The sequence below is a fragment of the Mustelus asterias genome, chromosome 23, assembly GCF_964213995.1.
Source record: "Mustelus asterias chromosome 23, sMusAst1.hap1.1, whole genome shotgun sequence".
In the NCBI taxonomy this organism is placed as follows: Eukaryota; Metazoa; Chordata; class Chondrichthyes; order Carcharhiniformes; family Triakidae; genus Mustelus; species Mustelus asterias.
The window spans coordinates 65,343,607-65,360,758 of NC_135823.1; the positions used below are offsets into that span (position 1 = coordinate 65,343,607).

The 17,152-nt window shown below is 44.6% G+C and overlaps 1 protein-coding gene across 3 annotated transcripts in view; it reads right to left on the reverse strand.

Moving 5' to 3' along the window:
* Positions 1–1,636: 1,636 nt before the first annotated feature.
* Positions 1,637–17,152, reverse strand: part of stub1 (STIP1 homology and U-Box containing protein 1) — a 36,470-nt gene continuing 20,954 nt past the window's right edge. For all 3 annotated transcript variants that reach the window (XM_078240832.1, XM_078240831.1, XM_078240833.1), the window contains 6 exons: positions 16,430–16,628; positions 12,943–13,108; positions 9,636–9,726; positions 5,898–5,954; positions 4,234–4,350; positions 1,637–4,106 (listed from right to left, as the gene is read on the reverse strand). In XM_078240832.1, coding sequence (XP_078096958.1) covers positions 3,981–4,106; positions 4,234–4,350; positions 5,898–5,954; positions 9,636–9,726; positions 12,943–13,108; positions 16,430–16,628 — 756 coding nt within the window. In that variant the 3' untranslated portion in view covers positions 1,637–3,980. The remainder of the gene's footprint in view (positions 4,107–4,233; positions 4,351–5,897; positions 5,955–9,635; positions 9,727–12,942; positions 13,109–16,429; positions 16,629–17,152) is intronic.

Here is a 17,152-nt window from a genome sequence, read left to right on the forward strand (position 1 = left end):
CGACTAGGGGATTTTCACAGTAACTTCATTCATAGAATCATAAAAACCCTACAGTGCAGAAAGAGGCCATTTGGTCCATCGAGTCTGCACCGACCACAATTCCACCCAGACCCTACCCCCTTATCCCTACATATTTACCCACTAATCCCTCTAACCTACGCATTTCAGAACACAGAGGGGCAATTTTAGCATAGCCAATCAACCTAACCCACACATCTTTGGACTGTGGGAGGAAACCGGAGCACCCAGAGGACACGAGGAGAATGTGCAAACTCCACAGACAGTGACCCAAGCCAGGGATCGAACCCAGGTCCCCGGAGCTGTGAAGCAGCAGTACTAACCATTGTGCTACCATACCACCCGCTATACCCTCCCCCCACCCAAAACCATGTCCCAATAAGCCCAATTTAAGTCTTACAAAATCCAAGATCGCACATCACTCCCATGATTTATAATTGATATTGCCAGTCTAGGATAGGAAGGGGTCTGAAGAATAAGTCTCCCCCCTACCCCACCCCACAGCATGGGTTAGCATCATCAGAGGTTACTTGCCTGTCTCAATCTGGGATGATGGAAGGGACAGAGATGAAAGCAAACCCATGAGCGAGTTCCTTTTTTGTTTTTAAAAAAAAAAGTACTTCCAAATACATTTTTATACACAAGAAAAAAGACAAATAATGTCACAGAACAATAAACACAAATTAATTCCTCCCATGGCCATGTAGAAGAAACTCTTGTTACTTTATTAGATCACATGGTTTTACTCCTAGTCAGATACTGATCAGGTAATATTGTCAATTCATTACAGAATGTAAAACCTCCTTGACTATCATGACTAGCCAACACACTGTTAAACGAACATTGACTCTTCAAGTCTTAGACATAGTATTAATTCTGATCTTGGAAGGGTGATTTTCCCTCTCAAACAGCGAATTAGGAAGAGGCCTCAAACCCACAGCAAAAGGTGACTTAAAAGATGTCTTGTTCAGGAAGTTTTTACAACTTTACAAGTCTAGGATGCAATTCAGGAAATGTTTGTGTAGCTGTAACTGGAAAGCAGTACACTCAATGTGTTCTATACTTGACCAGGATTCACACTCTAGATTCCTACGCCAGCAAATGTTTCCTAACTGTGGCCAGGTAACCCGAGGATCATTAACCCGACTGTGATCAGTAGTCAGGACAGCATTCGAAAAAACTCGTTGCAAGTTCAGCTGCCCCCCTTTCTGGACTGCAAGAAGCAGGACTGAGTGAGAGGGATGAGTTTGGAGATTTAAATTTTGCACCCCCCCACCCCACCCCCACCTCAAAAGCCTATTTTAGTTTGTGAATCATACCCTCCCGTGGTACAGAAAAATGTTGAATGAACAAATGAACAAGTCAGACCAGTCACATTCTTTGGCTGCAGGAGGGCCGCACAGAAATGACACGCATTTTGAACTGACATTGGTGCAGTGGAGTATTCTCTCTACAGTTTGAGCCGCAAGAGTGATTTGAGCCATGTTTCCGATTATCCAGACCATCCTACATACAGCACGAATTAGCTACTGCATTGTAAACTGTGAATTCTTACAAATGTCTACCTCGGTGTCTACTTAATAAAGATTACACAAAGGAAACCTCAACAGCCTGGAAATCCATAGATAAAATATTTAATCTTCAAGGTAAAACTGAACAGAAATCGTAACAGTTGCAAGTCTCCAGTCATTTTTACCCACACTCATATGGATTCAAACAGAGTGTTCATTTGTTATAGACAATGAGCAACTGAAATCAAATGAAATATGAAGCTGATGGAGTATATGAAGTTAAAATAGCCCATTCCACCTAACGCAGGTACACAAAACAAACCTATTTCTTGGACTCGAGTTCCTGATTGTATTCAGGGATACCACACAGACATACACTGGCCATGGACTAATGCCAATGGAAGCAGATGCAAATGAAAGCCATTACACCCCTAGGGTGGATGCTAGTAGAACAACTGTCGCCACCTCCCATCACTCCTTCAATGCAGCTGGATGCCACCAGTGCTGAAACCCATACTTCACTTTGGTATCCCATCTCCATTCACACGATCACAGGTAAGCAGTGGGAGCAAGGGGCAAGGGATGGGAGACATCTCAGTGTTGGCAGTTACAGAGCTGAATAATTTATACATAATCATCAAAATTCCAATTATTTATAATTTTATTAACATAATGAATACCTTCTTTAAAAGGGACTTAACACCCGAGAAGTGTGAATATTTCAATACTTGCATTCAGATGCACCAGATATATTCTGAACTTCTGAGAAGTATTAAAGTAAATAAAATTATTGGGAATCATAGAATCCCTACAGTGCAGAAGGAGGCCATTCAGCCCATCGAATTTGCACCGACCACAATCCCACCCAGACCCTATCCCCGTAACCCCATATATTTACCCCGCTAATCCCTCTAACCTATGCATCCCGGGACACTAAGGAGCAATTTTGCATGGCCAATGCACCTAACCCGCACATCTTTTGGACTTCTGGGAGCACCCGGAGAAAACCCACGCAGACACGGGGAGAACATGCAGACTCCACACAGACTGTCGGACCGCTAAGTGAAATACTGACAGAAATGCACCCAAGACAGGAGTCTCTTGGGCAATAGCACATTTTCTTTCAGAAAGCTTTTTAAGATAGAAGAAAAAACACTACACGGGGCAAATGATCAAGATTATTTTCACCAACGGTTATCCTCGGATTTAAAAGGGGGGGGGGGGGGGGGGGAGGGCAAACTACAAAGGTCTGGGGACTAAGTTCCATACCTCTGAATTCCAAGGTTTTCTGCTCTAGTATTCAGTTACTACGTGTAGGCATTTCATGCACATTTGCAGCAAGTGATTAGTTTGTCCTTTCGAATGGGCGATCTACTCTGATCATGTCTATGTTACTGTCGACATGAGCCGGCACATTGGGCTTCAAGGGGCTGAACTAAAATGATCCATGGATACTTGCTACTGAGGTCATGACTTTTCAAAACTTAATCACAGGCGCTGTCCTTAATTCACAGATGGCAGGCACTCGCCCTTCAACTATTCCGGATCTATTACTGGTGTGCCGTGCATCGATTAGTTAGGGAATTTCAGGAAAGAAGGAAGCTCAACTAACTCCGCGGGCGCGGCCGTGAAGATCAGCTCCAGAGTTTACTGGCTCACATCGACCTCACACTCCCTACCTGGAGACACGTTATCACCTGGTCTAGAGCAAACCCAGCACTAGCACTGAACACACAAGATGTAAATTCCATTGCCCAATCCTACAATGTCCTCTCGGCGTGCACCGGCTGATGATGGTACTGACAGCAACCACGGAGAACTCTGCAGTCTGGATTCTTGCCGAACCGGCCTATCGGCTGAGACACAAAGCATTATGGCAGCAAGCAGAGATAATGAGGGTGGAGGAAAGGGGCAAAGAATGAAATATGAACTGTGCACAAAACAAGTTTAAACCTGCCCTCAGGGGAGACATTACACATTCAGAATTGCAGGCTGCTCAAGTGCTCTTGATGTCAGGGACTTTCATTTCTCAATGCAATCAGATACCGATATTCCACAATCAAAAAAAGCTCACCTCAAAAGGCCTACAGAATTTAATTCATGTATCTCTCATTCTTAAAGACTAAAATTTGACAAAGAAACCAAAACTGAGTAAAAGAGACTACCCCCACTGCACCAAGCATTATTAAAGAGCCGGTAACACCTTAATAATTTTTCTAGGTTCAGATTCTCTGTGGCAAATGAGATTTATATACATGCATGTAAAGAAATTTAAACGCAAGCAAAATGATAAGTGACCCCCACAGGCACAGAGCCACAGGCGCCTCCTGCACATCCCCTTTCTCTCGCTCGATCTCTGTGGCTTGCCCACTCTCACTCAGCTGGTTAGTACACCTCATCGAGTCGCTGCTGCAGTGCAAATGTGCAAGTCCTGATGGTGTTAAATCCAGTTCAGTATTCTTCCACCCAGCCATTTTCTGATATAAATGCGTCAATTACCTCCTTCATAGCCAGGTTTGGGATCAGCTGTTCTTGGGTCAAAGGGCTCCGAGTTACGGGATCAAAGTGACCCACTCGCTGCAGGGGGGGGGGGTGGGGGGGAAGAAAAGAAATATACAGATTAAATGTGTTTGCTTTGATGTACAATAGAGGATCATAATACTTGCTGAGTGCCACAGTTCATCAATTCTTTTCCTTTCCTGACCTGAAGATGTTCCTCTATATCTTTCCTGTCATACGTGATTCCACTTGGCGTGATGCACGGCTCCCTCATCAACTCAAAACTGATCTTTCCACAAAGGTAGTCGGGAATATCTCGCTTCTATACAGAACAGAGTGGGTCACATTAGATGCAGTACAGCAATAACTGAGGAATTTCTGCTAAGTTAATATATATATATTAATACTCAGTGATAACCTGTTAATTACTTAATAAGCAATGATTGTCATAATTAATGCCCATGTTGAAGAATTATCTTACAATTATATGTAAACTGGAATTCATTGCCAGCTTTTAAATTCTTCCCAAGCTTCAGTTATTCACTCTGGCTGGGATGTCATGGCTGCTCATGCCGGCGGGATTTTCCCATCCCGCTGCAGTGAACAGAGATTTGGCTGGGTGGCAAATTCTCCGACCTCGCTGCAGCGGGAACGTGGCATGAATGGCCGGTAAGATCACACCCTGTACAAATTAACAGAATCCGTTGATTAAATCATCACCATGTAATAACTCTGAGTATACACAAGTCTGCCTGTATCACTCTAAAAACAGAAATAACACAGAAATATTTTAAAATAAAAAGCTTTCACAAAAGTATGAATCTGCCAACTGGAGTTGGTTAAAGCAAGATGGCATTTAGACAAGATTCTTCCCGCAGACAATTTTGCGCTACAGAGTCCTCCCCCACAAACCCCCCCCGTTTCTCCCCCGACCTGCCATGGGGGTCACCTTCGGCAGGCCCGGAAGTAGAAAGGGTCGAGAGCGTCAGGTTTTTAGGTTTCCAGGTCACCAACAACCTGTCCTAGTCCCCCCATGCCGACGCTATAGTTAAGAAAGCCACACCAATGCCTCTATTTTCTCAGAAGCCTAAGGAAATTTGGCATGTCAGCTACGACTCTCACAAACTTTTACAGATGCGCCATAGAAAGCATTCTTTCTGGTTGTATCACAGCTTGGTATGGGCTCCTGCTCTGCCCAAGACCGCAAGAAACTACAAAAGGTCAGGAACGAAGCCCAGTCCATCACACAAACCAGCCTCCCATCCATTGACTCTGTCTACACTCCCCGCTGTCTGGGCAAAGCAGCCAGTATAATCAAGGACCCCATGCACCCCGGACATTCTCTCTTCCACTTTCTTCCATCGGGAAAAAGATACAAAAGTCTGAGGTCACGTACCAACCGACTGGACTTGCATGGACTTACCTTGCATTAAGTTGATCTTTCTCTACACCCTAGCTATGATTGTAACATTACATTCTGCACTCTCTCCTTTCCTTCTCTATGAACGGTATGCTTTGTCTGTAAAGCACACAAGAAACAATACTTTTCACTGTATGTTAATACATGACAATAATAAATCAAATCAAATCAAATCCCGACGGTGGAAAGTGTCGGAAAATCCCACCCCATGTTTCGTCAATTCAAGTTTATTTGCTGCAACCCAGGTGGACCACCAAATATTTTCTCTGCCCCTTTCTCTCTCTCCTCCCAGCTTGCCTCCTCCTCCACCCAAACCCCCACCAGACGGTGCAAGCACATTCAGAGGACTGGGAAGGAAAATTAATGTTTCGGCGCCAATAAAACCTAGCACCAGTTTGACCTTCACTGTGGGATGCATCAATCCCTAATTTCCCCATTCGGAAACCCACCTTTCTCTTTTCATCCACCTGGGAGAATAAATCATCCATTTCGTTCATGTACTTGTCCTGGGAAATACAAGCAAAATCCATCGTTAAACATGAACATAAACACATCAAATTGTAATTGCCAACTGTTCATTACCAACTTAACAGGATAGACTTGCTTTGAAAAGACAAAAAAGGAGTATGTTTCTTTGATTCATCAGTTCAGAAGCATTTTACCCACATTTATAAATAATATATCCCTTTGTTTGTGCAGAAAACCTTAAAGTTTTTCTTTTATTTCATCCTTGCACAGTGGCCAAGCAATAAATGGAAAAGTGGGACACAATCCCACTATGAGGGGAAAATAATGGTCAGAGAAAAGAGCACATACTTACTTTTCGTTGTTGATTGGTAAAGGTTTCTGTACGCTCAAATGGACAGTTTTTTAAAAAAAAGATAGCAGGCGATGTTCGATGCAAAAACCAGCAGTATTGAAGCCTTTACATAAGAACATAAGAACTAGGAGCAGGAGTAGGCCCTCTGGCCCCTCGAGCCTGCTCCGCCATTCAGTAAGATCATGGCTGATCTTTTCGTGGACTCAGCTCCACTTATCCACCCGCTCACCATAACCCTTAATTCCTTTACTGTTCAAAAATCTATCTATCCTTGCCTTAAAAACATTCAATGAGGTAGCCTCAACTGCTTCACTGGGCAGGGAATTCCACAGATTCACAACCCTTTGGGTGAAGAAGTTCCTCCTCGACTCAGTCCTAAATCTGCTTCCCCTTATTTTGAGGCCGTGCCCCCTTGTTCTGGTTTCACCTGCCAGTGGAAACAACCTCTCTGCTTCTATCTTATCTATTCCCTTCATAATCTTATACGTTTCTATAAAGTCTCTCCTCATTCTCCTGAATTCCAATGAGTATAGCCCCAGTCTACTCAGTCTCTCCTCATAAGCCAACCCTCTACATTGAGGTTGCCAACAAAACACAGAGCAGCTCTTCAAAATTTGATTTATTTTTAATTTCTTTAATCCTGTCACAAACAATAGAAAACTAACCCCAGCATCACCACAGGAAGTGGAATCGAATTCAATTTTTAAAAATCTGGAATTAAGAATCTACCGATGACCGTGAAACCATTGTCGATTGTCAGAAAAACCCATCTGGTTCACTGATGTCCCTTTAGGGAAGGAAATCTGCCATCCTTACCCGGTCTGGCCTACATGTGACTCCAGAGCCACAGCAATGTGGCTGACTCTCAACTGCCCTCTGAAATGGTCCAACAAGTCACTCAGTTTCAAGGGGCATCTCAGGATGGGCAATAAATGCTGGCCAACCAGTGATACCCATGTCCCACAAATGAATCAAAAAAAGTATATCCCAGCTCGAGGCAATCCAGGACAATTGCTCAGTCGGTCACTAGTTGGTTTGGTTTGAGGGAGGAGCTGCAGCATTAAAGCAAATATAGACTGTTTAATACGGCTATGTGTTTGATTGCCTGTTACAGCCACGCTATAACTGATAATTGGCAGAGGGATCTTTGCACTAAGAAATGGGAATTATTCAGTAATTTGCATAACATGAATTATTAGATAATTTGAATTAAGGGACTTAAAGTTATGAAGCTCCAGCTATTAGCGATTTAGAGATTTTGAAGAGAAAAATCGCTGAAGGGAATTGGATAAATCAGATAACTTCTGTAGTTGGCAAGGCAAAAAAATTAAAGAAACACTGCACGTAAGAGCAATAAGAACATAAGAAATAGGAGCAGGAGTAGGCCATCTAGCCCCTCGAACCTGCCCCGCCATTCAATAAGATCATGGCTGATCTGAAGTGGATCAGTTCCACTTACCCGCCTGATCCCTATAACCCCTAATTCCCTTACCGATCAGGAATCCATCGATCTGTGATTTAAACATTTTCAACGAGGTAGCCTCCACCACTTCAGTGGGCAGAGAATTCCAGAGATTCACCACCCTCTGAGAGAAGAAGTTCCGCCTCAACTCTGTCCTAAACTGACCCCCTTTTATTTTGAGGCTGTGCCCTCTAGTTCTAGCTTCCTTTCTAAGTGGAAAGAATCTCTCCATCTCTACCCTATCCAGCCCCTTCATTATCTTATAGGTCTCTACAAGATCCCCCCTCAGCCTTCTAAATTCCAACGAGTACAAACCCAATCTGCTCAGTCTCTCCTCATAATCAACACCCCTCATCTCTGGTATCAATGTTATTGAAAGTGTTACAATCTATTTTCCAGTATCCAAAACAGCAAATTTTAATCACATGTATGTTACTGTGACACTTGATGCGTCCCTGTACTATTCAATATCTTTGTTTATCAGCTAAAGACAACACAATCTAGCTGTAGCATCATTCTACTGACACTCACGTGAAATCATTTTCTGGAATTGGAGAGATGGGGGTGACCGAGGAGTATAATCTGAAGTTATTAATAAGTTTAAATAGCAATTATATCAAATAAAAACCATTCCTTTGCCATGAGTCAGGCAAGGTTAATAATCACAACTTAGTTGGCAAAGGGTTCCCTTTGGTGAAGTATCATAATTAAAGTATTGACGGATACAGCATTCATCATTCTTATCGACTGGCAGAGCACGGTAGTTAGCACTGCTGCCTCACAGCGCCAGGGACCCGGGTTCGATTCCCGGCTTGGGTCACTGTCTGTGTGGAGTCTGCATGTTCTCCATGTGTCTGCATGGGTTTCCTCCGGGTGCTCCGGTTTCCTCCCACAGTCCAAAGATGTGCGGGTTAGGTGCATTAGCCATGCTAAATGGCCCCTTGGTGTCAGGGGGACTAGCTAGGGTAAATGCACGGAATTATGGGGATAGGGCCTGGGTGGGATTGTGGTTGGTGCAGACTCGATGGGCCGAATGGCCTCCTTCTGCACTGTAGGATTCTATGATTAATGATTCAATGCTATTTATTGATGCCTGCATTGTAGTGAGCAGAATACATATTTTCCAGAAGTGATTTGTGATTAGGGTTAAGTCTTGAACCAGAGATACTTTATTCATGGCAATGTCTGGTTACAGAATCTGCCCTGAACACAAGGAAAATGACTGGAGAAACTGAACTGTGACCCCCATCCAATTTTCTACTTGCTAAAATAAATAATCATTTCCCCAGCTATGAAACAATGGGGGTCTTTTATGGAGGTAACGGGAGTCTCGACTGCTTTCTCCAAGTGAGCTGGGTGACCTCCTTTGGGGAAGGACCACCAATTTACAAGCCAATCAGGCAATGAGCAGGCCACCAGTGGGTCTTCCAAGGGATCAGAACCCTGGGGTGGAAGTCCCACCCACTGAGTTCTGCTGGCAAATCAGAGGCCAGCAGCTCTATTGAATGTCAGTGGCAGCCCCCTGATCGCAGAGCGACTCACGCTAGAAGTGAAGTGAAGTTTGGGGGGGCGGGGGCGGGGGCGGGGTCCCTCCGGATGATCCGGTTTCCTCCCACAGTCTGAAAGACGTGCTGGTTAGGTGCATTGGCCATGCTACATTCTCCCTCGGTGTACCCGAACAGGTGCTGGAGTGTGGTGACTAGGGGATTTTCCACAGTAACTTCATTGCATTGTTAATGTAAGCTTACTTGTGACAATAATAAATAAACTTCAAACTTCATAATTGGAACTATGAACCACAGCATTCCTGCACCGGATTTATGAAGACCACAGATTGTACATCTATATTACTCCATTTTAATGCACAAACAGTAAAACACTCACACGGAAGAAAACCGGCCTTACGTGTTTGGCTTCTATCTTTGCAATTTCCATTCGGGTTCGGGAATCATCCATGTTCTCTTCATAGTGTTTCCGTTTACACTGTTCCACTTCCCTATTGAATGGAAAGAGTAACACTATTAACTAGCAGCACATCCTCACGCAGTGGGACCCGACACTTCAAACTTACTGCGACAGAGCAATGGAACTGCTTCAACTCTGGTGGATTCTCGGGTCAGAAAGGCCAAAGATTACAGAATCTTCACAGTGCAGGAGGCCATTCGGCCCATCGCGTCTGCTCTGGCTCTCTGAAGAAGCATCCTACCTAATCCCACTCCCCCTGCCTTATCCCCACAACTTGCACATTCATTCTTTTCAGATAGCAATCCAATTCCTTTTTGAAAACCTCGATCGAATCTGCCTCCACCACCCTCTCAGGAGGTTACTTCCAGACTCCACCCACCCTCTGGGTGAAGACATTTTTCCTTTACTCACTTTGCCCATTATTTTGAACTATGCCTTCTAATATTTGATACTGTCTCGAGTGGGAAAAGTTTCACACCCTAGAAACTCTGCCCATTCCCCGGATCTTGGATACCTCGACCAAGTCTCCTCTCAGCCTTCTTTTCTCCAAGGAAAATAGTCCCTTCTGCTTCAATCTATCCTCAGCTACAGTTGTTTATCTCTGTACTCTCTCCAATACCTTCACATCCTTCCTCAAGCATGGCGCCCAGACCTGGATGCAGTACTCCAGATGAGGCCTAACTAGTCTCTTATACAAGTTCAACATGACCTCCTTACTCCAAGGTTCTTCCCATATAGTCCTACCATAATACAATCAGGAACTGATAAGAACTCAGTTGCTCCTGGATTTGCACTGAGGTTTCTAAGAGTTTGTAAAGGTAGCAACGGAAGGTCTTGTGGTGCAGTTGTCATGTCCCTACCTCTAGGCCAGAAGCTCCAGGTTCAAGCCCCACTTCAGAGTGCATTCAGAGCATGGTCAGGTAGGTCGATTATCGACCTGTAAATCCTTTCAATACACCTGACGGCAGCAGGTGGTAAGAGTGCGAGAGTTCCCTGCTCAGCGATACTCCGGAATGCAACAGCAAACCACGGCAGTACGTTGCCAAGCGTAGTCATAGACCAATCCAGTGGAAGCCCATGGTCACCATAGGGGCATCCTGCTGGCAAGGGGCGTCTGCCCATTACTTAGAAGATAAGCTATGCAAGCTGGGGTGAGACCAAGGATTCATATTACAAAGACCTCACGCAATTCAAGGTGCCCATCAGCTGGCACATTGGCAGTAGAATGCCAGGCCTAGAAAGCTCCAAATGGCATCCACCAGTGTCCAGGTTAAGACTGGACAATGAAGATTTAACTCTTGCAATTTTCTAAAAAAGTGTTTTTTTTAAAAAACAGCATTTCATTAGAGAGATCAGGGGGGAATCGCTGTAAAATGGGATTAGCGCACCTTTAGTAGCAGATATTGTCGTTGCAGACTCAATGGGTTGAAGGGCATATTCTGCACTGTATGACTATCAGCAGTTGGGAAACCTCTGCTCTTGATTGGGCACAGTTATGGTGCAGGGAGTGGCACCGGCCTTATTTAAACCCCTCCATCACTTCACCCTTCCCTACTCTGTAACTTTAACCAAAGGTGCCTTCCCACCACCTCACAAAATACACTCCCTCGTGTTTTCCCCTTAAATTTCCACGGTTAGCGGCAGCACCTTCAACAAAGAAGGAAGAACAGTACAGCACAGGAAACAGGCCCTTCGGCCTTCCAAGCCTGTGCCGCTCCTTGGTTCAACACTTCCTCATTTGTTTTCCAAACTCCTCAAGACCGTCCTTATTTCTTTGACCAAATTTTTGTTCAGCCCTCCCAATCTCTCTCTTTCCAGGTGTGTTTGGAGACAGTTTGAAATGCCTTGGGAGATTTTCCCGACATCAAACGGTGCCCAATAGATTCACAGTGCCGTTCTTATTGAGTGCTTAAAATACAACAATATGATCTACAAGAGCAAATCCATTCCTGGTAGCAATTCAAACTGCTTAAACCTTTGACACAATGTGCAAAATTAATGCTGCAAGAGCAATGGGAACCCATACGGAAACCTTAGAAATCGGAACCAGAGGGAAAAAAATACACTTGCGTGGATTTGAATTTTCCATTTTATGGTTTGGCAACAAGACCATATCTGGTAGATAAGACCCCGACACTAAAGCTGCAAACTAATTTCTGTTTGGGATTGCCGGGATGGATATTGCCAGTGAATGTAGGTTAACACTAGGAGGGAACCGATCTGACAAAGGGGTAAAAGGTTGGCTCTAAGATTCTCTCTCCAGGGATGCTGTCAGATTTTCCTCAGATTTTCCAGCATTTTCTGTTTTTGTCACAGGTTAACACTACTTTAGTGGCATGCCTTAAGCAGCAGAACTCCACCACTCTCATAGAATTGTAGAATCTCTACAGTGCAGGAGGCCATTTGGTCCATCGAGTCTGCACCGAACACAATCCCACCCAGGCCCTATCCCTGTAAGCCCATGTATTTACCCTGCTAATTCCCCTGGCACTAAGGGACAATTTAGCCTGGTCAATCTACCTAACCCGCACATCTTTGGATTGTGGGAGGAAACCGGAGCATCTGGAGAAAACCCACGCAGACACGGGGAGAACATGCAGACTCCACATAGACATTCACCCAAGGCCGGAACTGAACCCGGATCCTGGTGCTGTGAGACAGCAGTGCTAACCACTGTGCCACCGTGCTGCCACTAAATCTGTGGAATGGGTCATTCAAATAAAACAGGAGGAATGGCTTCTCTGCCCCACATTTAATGCAGCTTAGACATCTACCTTTCATGTCATCCATTTCCAGAAAACAAGGATGGCAAAAGCAGCTGGAAAAGCCAACTGAAATACTCGGATAAGAAGTGAACCTGTCACATTTGGGATTAATGTTATTCATAAGTCTCGAGAAGGCTTTTCCATATGGGAACCAATGCCTCACCTTGTCCTGAGAGTGAAGGCTCCTAACAAAGGGTAGAATTGTTCTGTTACAGCTCCACCTTCTTTGTAACACCCTTAGCTTCAAATGAATATAAAATTAAGCATGCTTTTTCAAAGTATTTACAGTTTAAGCCCTGGATAAAAGCAAATCACTGCGGGATGCTGGAATCTGAAACCAGAAGAGAAAATGCTGGAAAATCTCAGCAGGTCTGGCAGCATCTGTAAGGAGAGAAAAGAGCTGACGTTTCGAGTCCAGTTTGAGCCCTTTTTGTTGTTCTCTGTCCTGTGAATGGAGGCAATCGAAACTAACCACTCCGTACCTTTCCTTCTCTGAGAGGATCAGTTTGGTGAGGTAGTCGTGGAGATCATTTTCTTGCTCAATTCTTTTGTCTTCAATGCTGTTCCATCGCTTCTTCTTCGCTATCCTCAGCGCGCTCGGAATATCATCCCCAAAATTCAGCCTTTGTTCTTTTGCTAAATTATAAGCTGCAAAAAGGAAGATTTTATTCAAGCTACAGAAACAAAGCAAAAACAAATATCACCCAACATTCCCAAGAATGAACAGGGCTCAAATCAGAATCATAGAATCCTGACAGTGCAGAAGGAGGCCATTTGGCCCGTCAAGTCTGCACCAACCACAATCCCACCCAGGCCCTACCCCCGTATCCCCACTTATTTACCCTAGCTAGTCCCCCTGATGCTAAAGGGCAATTCAGCATGGCCAATCCACCTAATCTGCACATCTTTGGAGTGCGGGAGGAAGCCGGAGCACCCAGAGGAAACCCACGCAGACGCGGAGAGAATGTGCAGATTCCAGAGTCCCCTGGGGTCGGAATTGAACCCAAGTTCCAGGTGTTGTGAGGCAGCAGGACTAACCACTGTGCCATGCCACCCAAAGGGCAGCCATTACTTAACAGACATCACATTTATTCATACTTTAACCAAGCACAAACCATGGAACTGAACCTAATTTTGCCAAGATCAGAAGTGGAATTGTCGGAGAGTGTTATATTTATTTGGCAATAACATTGTTCATTAGTGGACGGGAAGCTTTTTTTATGCATGTGGCCAATGATGTATCTAACCTGAGAGTGCACATTGCTGCCAAAGGCTAGTAAAAATGTTCCACCCACCCTCCACCATGTCCCACAAGCCCTCTGCCCCGACTTGTCAGCAATATCCCTAACTTAGGGATGTCGCCCATCCCTAAGTTATGTAGAACCATTATATAGAACCCAACTGGGCAGCATGGTGGCACAGTGGTTAGCACTGCTGCCTCATGGCACCAGGGACCTGGGTTCGATTCCCGGCTAGGGTCACTGTCGGTGTGGAGTTTGCACGTTCTCCCCGTGTCTGCGTGGGTTTCCTCCGGGTGCTCCGGTTTCCTCCCACAGTCTGAAAGCCGTGCTGGTTAGGGTGCATTGACCCGAACAGGCGCCGGAGTGTGGCGACTAGGGTAATTTCACAGTAACTTCATTGCAGTGTGAATGTAAACCTTACTTGTGACACTAATAAACTCTACTTTACTTTTTTTTTTAAGTAGAATACTTATTCTGAACAGAACAATGACTAATTATAATAACTCTTTGGGATTGCCATCACCTCCAACCACTGTCTCTTTGTAATTTCCATCAGTAACAGCGGCCTGTTAAAGATTGCAGTCCTCTCTTTAAAATTTCAGAGACAGAAACTACAACAGCGTCAATTCAGAGGGTTCTTTAAAAATTACAACCTGATCAAACTGAATCCACGCAATATATTTGCTAAGTTTCTCCTGTTATTTATTCTCCCAAATGGCAGTGAAATATCTAAATTAGAAAGTCTGTGCATGTTTACACACACAAAACATGTGGGGGCAGCACGGTGGCACAGTGGTTAGCACTGCTGCCTCACAGCACCAGGGACCCGGGTTCCATTCCTGTCTTGGGTCACTGTCTGTGCAGAGTCTGCACGTTCTCCCCATGTCTGTGTGGGTTTCCTCCGGGTGCTCCGGTTTCCTCCCACAGTCCAAAGGTGTGCGGGTTAGGTTGATTGGCCGCGGAAAATTGCCCCTTTTTGTCAGGGGGATCATGAGGATATATATGTGGAGTTATGGGTATAGGTCGGTACCCTGGGTGGGATTATTGTTGGTGCAGACTCGATGGGCCAAATGGCCTCCTTCTGCACTGTAGATTCTATGATACATGCACACCTATGTACTTTGAAAACAAAGGTATTTAGTGGAGATCTTCATCAGTCCAACAATGATGTGGCTCCATATGTCAAGACCAGATTAAAGCACCAGGGTCTTGACATAAATAGAACTTTGGCAGCTTGTATACAACACCCCATTGTCAATGATAAAGGATTTGCAAAGACAACAAATTTAACCCTTAGACCACTTGTACTACTTAGCCTGGTCACCCAAGTTAAGGTTTCAGTTCACACACAAAGCCAGATAAAACCTGGTTACACTTAGAATCATACAGTGCAATAGAGGCCCTTCGACCCATCAAGTCCGCACCGACACATTAGAAACATCTGAACTCTCACCTGATCCCACTTGCCAGCACTTGGCCCATCGCCCTGAATGTTATGAGGTGCCAAGTGCTCATCCAGGTACTCTTTTAAAGGATGTGAGGCATCCCGCCTCCATCACCCTCCCAGACTGTCACCACCCTCTGGGTAAAAAACCTTTTCCTCACATCCCCCCTAAATCTCCTGCCCTCACCTTGAACTTATGTCCCTTTGTGACTGACCGCTCAACTAAGGGAAACAGCTGCTCCTTCTCCACTCTGTCCATGTCTCTCATAATCTTGTACACCTCGATCAGGTCGCCCCCTCAGTCTTCTCTGCTCCAATGAAAACCCAAACCTACCCAACCTCTCCTCATAACTTAAATGTTCCATCCCAAGCAGCATCCTGGTAAATCTCCTCTACACCCCCTCCAGTGCAATCACATCCTTCCTATAATGTGGCAACCAGAACTACACACAGTGCTCCAGCTGTGGCCTCACCAAAGTTCTATATAACTCCATCATGAACCTCTCTGCTTCTGTAATCGATACCCCGATTGATAAAGGTGGAAAATTGCACACATCTGCCAGCGTCCTTCACAGGCACCTGGCGATGGTTACTATAGGAAGTGCCGTGGTGGTGTACTTGGACTGTCCGGGTGAGCACACTGGCAAGACAGAACACAAGGAGCTCTACACTGCGCCCAGCCTGTACCGCAGAAGAGCTTAGAAATGCTGGATATAGGAGTGAAAAAGTGAGAAAGTGGTTTGACTCCACTGTGCTGGTACCCATAGCCTTGTTGAATAAAGCTAACTGATTGCACTTATCCAAAGTAGAACTGTGTTTTGATTATCTCACTTTGATTGAGGTCACAGTGGGAATATTTACCAAAATAGCCAGTGTACTTGTATAAAAATTGAGAGTGGGATAGTGCAGGTCCAATTAGCTTAAGGGAGCGCAGATATATTCTTACACTTATGGACAGCTCAATTTGAGGGAACTACATGGTCACCACTTCCCAAGGTCACTGCTTAACTGCACTTAAAATGATTAGAAAGTTTCCTTAAAAAACCTTAAAGCAATGAAATTGTTGTGGGGTCATTAATCAAGGACACAGTCATGTCAAAAGACCAGCTCTTGTACACTGGTACAATCTGCACCCTTAATCATTCACATGCGGAGTTCCCATTTGTTAGCAGCTCCTATCTGTGGGCCTACAGAGATAAGATTACAAGGCATTCCGACAGACGCAGTTCAGTAAACATTTGCATGCTGACTGGCCAAGGAACGATGAAAAGCAGGACCCCTGACCTCGTTGCAGGTTGCCAATCGCCTCATCATAATTCTCCATTTCCAGTTGGCACTGCCCCAGGAAGAAGTGGGCTTTAACAGACTGGCTGTCCAACTCCAGGGCATGCTTACAGTCTGCCACCGCCTTATCAAACTGCTGCATCTTCACGTAACACAGGGCACGGTTTGTGTAGTAAACGGCCACAGATGGGTTACGGTTCTGAAAAACAAAGCCAAAGAGACGGAAGTAAATATGAGAGTGAAGGGGTAAACTGGAAAGTTACAGCTCTAATTAGCAAACTAAACATAGAACAGTACAGCACAGAACAGGCCCTTCGGCCCACGATGTTGTGCCGAGCTTTATAAACAATACTAACACAATGAAATCACTGCTGCGCTCAGAATAATACTGTATTAGAAGACAGTGAATACCCTTGAAATTTTAATCAGGAACGAAATGTCTTTTGGAGCTTGCACATTTGTTAACTGTTAAAATTGATTTCTCTGTAATCTATTGCTTCTCGTTCTGCTTTTTCAGGCAACAGCAGAAGTGTAAACATATATTTTTTTAAACCAAAGCACAGGTAAACATCGGGAGTTTCCAATGACTGGCAAAGTATTACAACATTGAGTGGAGCCTTTCTAAATCAGATGCATTTGGATCCCATCTCATTACGGTTCTTCTGGATTCTTGCTTTGGGAAAGGAGAGAAAACAGAAACAAAAAGATTTTTCACTTTCTCCC